This window comes from Salmo salar, chromosome ssa09, assembly GCF_905237065.1.
Source record: "Salmo salar chromosome ssa09, Ssal_v3.1, whole genome shotgun sequence".
NCBI lineage: Eukaryota > Metazoa > Chordata > Actinopteri > Salmoniformes > Salmonidae > Salmo > Salmo salar.
This window is the reverse complement of record NC_059450.1, coordinates 123,194,361-123,201,396: the sequence shown is the minus strand read 5'-3', so window position 1 is coordinate 123,201,396 and position 7,036 is coordinate 123,194,361. Positions and strand designations below refer to the sequence as shown.

At 46.3% G+C, this 7,036-nt stretch overlaps 1 protein-coding gene across 15 annotated transcripts in view; it reads right to left on the bottom strand.

Annotated features, from left to right (window-relative positions):
• The window catches only part of LOC106612584 (E3 ubiquitin-protein ligase TRIP12), a 72,684-nt gene continuing 65,648 nt past the window's right edge, over positions 1–7,036 (bottom strand). For all 15 annotated transcript variants that reach the window (XM_045724452.1, XM_045724451.1, XM_045724457.1 and 12 more), the window contains 10 exons: positions 4,474–4,630; positions 4,166–4,264; positions 3,830–3,944; positions 3,382–3,536; positions 2,944–3,108; positions 2,396–2,560; positions 2,173–2,286; positions 1,969–2,063; positions 1,780–1,883; positions 1–1,416 (listed from right to left, as the gene is read on the bottom strand). In XM_045724452.1, the coding sequence (XP_045580408.1) occupies positions 1,220–1,416; positions 1,780–1,883; positions 1,969–2,063; positions 2,173–2,286; positions 2,396–2,560; positions 2,944–3,108; positions 3,382–3,536; positions 3,830–3,944; positions 4,166–4,264; positions 4,474–4,630 (1,366 nt within the window). In that variant the 3' untranslated portion in view covers positions 1–1,219. The remainder of the gene's footprint in view (positions 1,417–1,779; positions 1,884–1,968; positions 2,064–2,172; positions 2,287–2,395; positions 2,561–2,943; positions 3,109–3,381; positions 3,537–3,829; positions 3,945–4,165; positions 4,265–4,473; positions 4,631–7,036) is intronic.

Here is a 7,036-nt window from a genome sequence, read left to right as displayed (position 1 = left end):
TGAGTCAAACAGTTACTTTATTTTATGTTCAGGTAAAAACATGAACCTGATGCAGTAAATTATTGCAGATCTTAGAAACCAGCACATGAACGATTGGGCCAGGAGAGCATAGAGTGGGGCCCTCCCCTGGCCACAGACTGCAGGTGCACACCACGGTTTGTTCCAAGCCAGCAGCCAAAAAATTAACTACAGCAAGAAAAAAAAATAGAAAATTAAAAAAAGGTAAAGCAGACATCCACCTCAAACCGGGCGTGAAACTGCATATAAACTCTTATTCCATAAATGAACTTGAAATGCTAATCTGGCCATGAAATGAGTCCAGCCAAATGTGTGCGCTCAGCTACAACAGGGATTGGGGGTGGCGGCTCGGAGCAAGGCCTAGCCAATCAGTCTTCCCAGAGGGCACTCCCTCAGGGTCCAGCTGAGACACACTACTACTCCATCAAAGTGAGGGCAAAAATAAAAGTTTACTTATCCAACACATTGGATAACTCTTATAACGTTTGAGCTGAAGCTCTTTGTAATTGTAGGGCAGAAGACAATTTCAATTTAGGAAAAAAATAAAGAGTAGGTACTACGCTCTTATCACTACCCGCAGTCAACCAACTGCAACTCGCTTCCAAAAAAATGTATAAGCAAAAACACAGGGGGAAAAGCAGAACCAAAATGCAACAAATTGGGGCCGTATAATACACGAGAACAGAATGCAAACAGACAAACTGAAGGGGAAAGGAGACACGAGAACAAAGAGCTATTCTATCAAATGTGTAGAATGAGCAAAGTCTGCAAATTTTTCTGTACAAATTATCTTTGGAGCTAAAGTGAACCTAGCTTGCTCAATGGACCTCCCCTCCCCACCACAGTGATGTCATTCACCACTCTGGAGAAGAAACATCCCTTTAAATATCACACAGCAATGCATTTAAAATGTCACCCACATTTTTTTCTTTTTTCTTTTTAAACATTACTCAACTACTGATATAATTTTTTCGCAGGTTTATTTATTTTTTGTTCTGCGAGTCATGTAACGCCTTTGTAGGAGAGACAGGGCAGCAAATATATATCAAGTCCTTTTTTAATTTCTGCAAGCTGCGTTCTCTAACAAGAAGGCTGTACACATTTTGCCTTGATGTAGGTGATTACAAAAAGAAAAAACTAGAAGGAAGTCATGATTACGTCGGTTTGCTGTAGAAGGCATTTTGAATGGGAGACCGCGAGATCAGGACAGGTGGAAGGACTGCTGGCCCTCTCGGGCTGCAATCAACAGTTTCTTGCGCATGATCTCGATGCTGGAGTAGTCGGGCAGCTTCAGGTAGTTGACGCAGGTCATAACCGAGGGCAGGAAGTCGTCCGGGTTCTCCGTTGACTCAAAAGTCTTCCGCACAATGGTCAGCGGTGGGTTCAGACTACGGAAACCTGGAGGAGAGAGGTGTCATGCTCAGAACAAAACTGAGCCATGGTTGGATTCGTCTGTCTACATACTTAATATGCCTTTCGCCTCGTCCCATTCTCTGTCCTTGAGGTCTATGGGGTTAATGCGTATTTGTGTGGGTTTCCAGTAGGGTGAGCGGTGTTCTGTTCATGTTTTTACTAAGTACATGAGGGCGCGACATGACTGCAGCCTCAGTTAAAATGCTTCGCAGTCAGAAAAAATATCACCCAAAGTATGGGCTTGTTCAATCCTCAAAATCAGAGAACGGGGCCACATATCTTCGAGGCACAACAATTCTTCAAGTGTGTATGGTGAGTGAGTGTGTGTAGGTATCCATGACCACTCACCTCCAACAGGCAGTCTGGGGCTTCCTGTGACAAACTGCAGGAAGAGTCTCTGCTGCTCTGCATCAAAACTGCTGAGCACATCAAACAGGAACCTAACAGCACGACTGTGGAGAGAAACAGACAACACATCAAACCACTGCACTCTGACAAGTCCTAAACATGACACTCAATGTAGGTCTGGTCGCTGACCTGTCATGCGTGTAGCCGTGGTCGGGACGACAGCACTCCATCAGGGTCTTGACGTCCCAGGTCTCGGACTTGCTGCCACAAAGCAGCTGATCCAACTACAGGCGGATGGGAGAGCACAGAGGGGGTTAGCAATGTGACCCTGAAGACAAACAGAACAGCGAAATAAATAGTTGTTTCTTGGGAATAGCGATAAGCAGTACTCACCTCTTCAGGGTAGAAATACTGCAAGTGATGCAGGGGGAAGACCGACTCAAACCCTTCCCTGAAAGACTCAAACTGCCGGGACACGCCTTCGTTCATCGTCCAGTAGACCACCAGCTGTGGAGAGAAGAGGACCAATGGTTAGGTGGTGTGTGGAGAGTCTATATGTAGGAGCGCTGTGTGTATAACGTCTACGTGCATATAGGTGTGTGTGCGAGCTACCCACCCTGAGGTACTCCTCCAGGTTGTAGATGGTGACAGGGACGTCCTTGCCCCCCTTCTTCAGCTCAATGTTGGGGAAACCAGGCAGGGTGAAGTCCAGGCCCAGGTCCTCCACAGAGCAGCCGTTCATGTTGAGACTCTCCAGAGCCTGCTGCAGGGTCTCCCTCGTCTAGGAGACACACACAGAGCAAACAGGCCTTTTATTAATATGGAGAACATAACATGGAGGAGCATCAGCAATCTGATAGAGGGGCCATACTGGTTGAACTCAGAAGTTAGGCTAGCAAAACATCACTGACACTTGAGTAAAGCAGAAAATTCTGACACGCATGAACTTATGTGCGGACTGCAAAGCCCTTTGCTCAGTGCGTGGTGAGGAGTCACAAAGGGGATGTCTAGTGAAGTGTAAATCTAGCCTTACTATAGCTACCACTATGAACACCATCTCTGAGAAAGACCTCTGTTAGACTGTCGAAGTTCTCATTTCCCAAGACAAATTGTAATGACTGAGGTTAGCTGCGTTTGGGGAGGTTGTGTATATCGGGGACTGACCTGGGAGAGGTCGTGCTCCAGCCTCTTCTTCTGGCGGATGATATCCTCCAGGTGCTGGATGGACTTGGCCACTCCCGGGTCGATGTTGACCAGGTCGTGGGAGCTGATGGACGTCTCGTGTCGCAGCATCCACTTGTAGAAGGGCAGCCCCAGGGGCAGGTCCAGCTGGGAGGGAGTGGAGAGGAGACAGAGGTGTTAGGTCAGCAGAGGGCTCCCCACTGAGAGGTTCTGGTGAACGTAAAACTCTGCTTGAAAGGTGAGAGCATGTATGAGGGGAGTTACATCACCCAACTTTATTCCTGCAAACCCAGCAAATGGGGCTTAAGTCAAGTAATGCAAGTGTAAAAACCGCGCCAATAGGACTAAATAGAAGGTCTAGAAGCATTGGCATTGGAGACTAGAGACTGGTCCAAGGTACAACAAAGTGGTACGGTTTACCAGTCTGAAGTCCATTATGGCCTTGGCCATCAGCTTGCCCAGGAAGCGGAACTTCATCTTGATTTTGGCGATGTGCGCCGGTTTGGTTGTCCTGCCGAAGGGAACGGCAAACAGCCCTCGGGAGCTGAACATGTACTTGGTCCCTTCTTGGCTTCCTGGGAGAGAGAAAAATCAAGATAGTGAAGAGAGGAGATTTAGGGAGAGGAAGAGTTGTTCCAATGTGGGTGTCAAAGCCAAGTCCTCTTCAGGAGCCCATATCTCAGAAAGATGTGACTAAACAGTTACCACCTAGGCGCATTTTAGAAAATATTAGGAGAGCCTTTACATCTAAAATAAATCAAATTTCTGTACGGTAGTTTATTTGTTACAGAAATCACTACTAAAACATTTTTAGGAGCTCCTATTTAGAGACAAATCTATTCCCCAGAGGGTTGGAGTAGAAAGTTACCTTTGGGGTTGGACAGGGTGACCTCCTCACCCCTCCACAGCCCGAGGTCAGCCCTCTGCAGCTCCTGGGAGACCAGGGCGTAGAACTCCAGGGTGGGACCCAGCCCTGTGCCCACCTGACAGAAGGGAAAAAGGGAGAGAGTGAGACCGAGTAAGAGGAGAGAGAAAAGGAAAAGAGGGAAGAGAGATGAACTTCTATCCAATAAGTCTAGGGTCATGTTCAAAATGTACTCCCCCCCCCAAATGACACGGTATCTTAGTTTTTATGAGAGGGACAAACTCAAAATGGTGGTGATTGAAGTGCTCTGTAATGAGGGTGTGAATGCGTATACTGTACCTCGTTCTCATACTGGATCTCCAGCATGGCTCTGGAGCTGCCGAGGTCCTGCATCACCGACTCCGCCTGCTTCAGCAGCTCCTCACGGTTTATCGTTCGCTGGAGACAGAGGGGGACGAGCAGAAAGGAAGAATTAGTGACAAGACAAACAGGAGTCGGCAGGATACAAAAAGCAGATGAACTGGCTGGATAATTGGGGACATCCACTCTTCTTGGCTACACTTGAACCTATTCCAGAAAGGCATTTGAAATGCATGCATTGAGCTGATTGTGACATTAAACCAACATCATTCTAACATATTTAACACCTTTTTCCTGTCGAGGCGGGGCGCCACACGGCTGTCCTGAGAATCTGATTGGTTGATCTCGGGGTTGGTGTCGAGGAGGCGCTGCATGGCCCGGTCCCGGTCAAACGCTGTTACATAGAAGAGCATCTGCCGTGTGTCGAACGGGAAGAAGAAGGGACTGGGGAGGAGGGAGAGTGAACGAAATAGTTGGTCAAAATACATGGCATATATACACCCACACCCACACACACACACAACAGCCAGTTTATTAGGTACACCCATCTACACTCAACAAAAATAAACAACGCAACAGTGTTGGTCTCATGTTCATGAGCTGAAAATAAAAAATTCCCAAAAATGGTTGCATCTGTAATCCCAGTCATGTGAAATCAATAGATTAGGGCCTAATGCATTTCTCAATTGACTGATTTCCTTATATGAATTGTAACTCTTTGAAATTGCTGCATGTTGCCGTTACATTTTTTATTCAGTGTAGTACCGGGTCGGACCACCCATAGCCTCCAGAACTGCCTGAATTCTACACGGTGAAACGTTCTACAGACATGTTGGTCCATGCTGATGTGATAGCATCATGCAGTTACAGCAGATTAGATGGCGATACATTCATGCAGCGCTCAGCCGTTCCATCTCATCCTAAATTGGATTGAGGTCAGGGGACTGCGCAGGCCACTCAAGAAAACTGAACTTGCTGTCATGTTACATGCTATTACACTCCACAATTGTCCATTGTTGATGATCGCGTGGCCACTGGAGCCGCTTCTCGTTTTTTTGCAGACAAGAGTGGAACCTGGTGTGGTCGTCTGCTGCAATAGCCCATCCGTGACAAGGATCTACGAGTTGTGCATTGTGAGATGTCGTTCTGCGCTGTTATTGGTCCGTTCGTGGCCCGCCTGTTAGTTTGCACAATTCTTGCCCTTCTCCTTCAACCTCTCGCATCAGGTTTTCGCCCACAGGAAAGCCGCTGACAATGTTTTTTTTGTTTGTCACACCATTCTCAGTAAACCCTAGACAATGACGTGTGTGTGAAAAGCCCAGGAGTGCGGGAGTTTGAGATATTGAATCGGAGCACCTGGTGCAGACGATCATACCACGCTCAGTCGTTTAGGTCACTCGTTTTGCCCATTATAACATTCAACCGAACCGTAACTGAAAGCCTCGATGCCTTCTTTACATACATACAGTGCATTCAGAAAGTATTCAGACCCCTTGACTTTTCCCACATTTTGTTACGTTACAGCCTTATTCTAAAATGTATTACATCGTTTTTTCCCCTTCAACAATCTTCACACAATACCTCATAATGACAAAGCAAAAACAGGCTTAAAAATTTTAGCAAATGTATTAAAAATTACAAACTGAAATATTACATCTCCAGGGATGTTCAATCGGGTTCAAGTCAGGGCTCTGGCTGGGCCACTCAAGGACATTCAGAGACTTGTCCCGAAGCCACTCCTGCGTTGTCTTGGCTGTGTGCTTAGGGTCGATGTCCTGCTGGATGGTGAACCTTCACCCCAGTCTGAAGTCCTGAGCACTCTGGAGCAGGTTTTCGTCAAGGATCTCTGTACTTTGCGCCGTTCATCTTTCCCTCAAACCTGACTAGTCTCCCAGTCCCTGCTGCTGAATAACATCCCCACAGCACGATGCTGCCACCACCACTACCATAAAGGCCTGATTGGTGGAGTGCTGCAGAGATGGTTATCCTTCTGGAAGGTTCTCCCATCCCCACAGAGGAACTCTGAAGTGCTGTCAGTGACCACTGGGTTCTTGGTCACGTCCCTGACTAAGGCCCTTCTCCCCTGATTGCTCAGTTTGGCCAGCCGGCCAGCTCCAGGAAGAGTCTTGGTGGTTCCAAACTTCTTCCATTTAAGAATGATGGAGGCCAGTGTTCTCAGGACTTTCAATGCTGTAGAAATATTTTGGTACCCTTCCCCAGATCTATGCCTAGACACAATCCTGTCTCGGAGCTCTATGGACAATTCCTTCGATCTCATGGCTTGGTTTTTGCTCAGAAATGCACTGTCAACTGTGGGACCTTGTATAAACAGGTGTGTGCCTTTCCAAATCATGTACAATCAATTGAATTTACCACTCCAAATCAAGTTGTACAAACATCTCAAGGAAGATCAACGGAAACAGGACACACCTGAGCTCAATTTCGAGTCTCATAGCAAAGGGTCTGAATACTTATGTAAATAAGTTATCGTTTTCTTTTATAAATTTTCAAAAATTTTCAAAAATATCTGTTTTTGCTTTGTCAGTATGGGGTACTGTGTGTAGATTCATTGTTTATTTAATCAATTTTAGAACAAGGCTGTAACTTAACAAAATGTGGAAAAAGTCAAGGGGTCCGAATACTTTCTGAATGCATTGTAGCTAGCCATGTGACTGGATACATTTTAGTGGAAGGTGTGTAGTACCTAATAAACTAGTGTGTGTGTACACACACACACAATTCCTTATGTGGGGGTTATCTTGTGCCTATAAGAGAAAATTGGAATTTACTTCCTGATTTGAAATTGTCCCCAAGCCTGGTCTAGACATGCAGTTTGAGGACATTGCATTA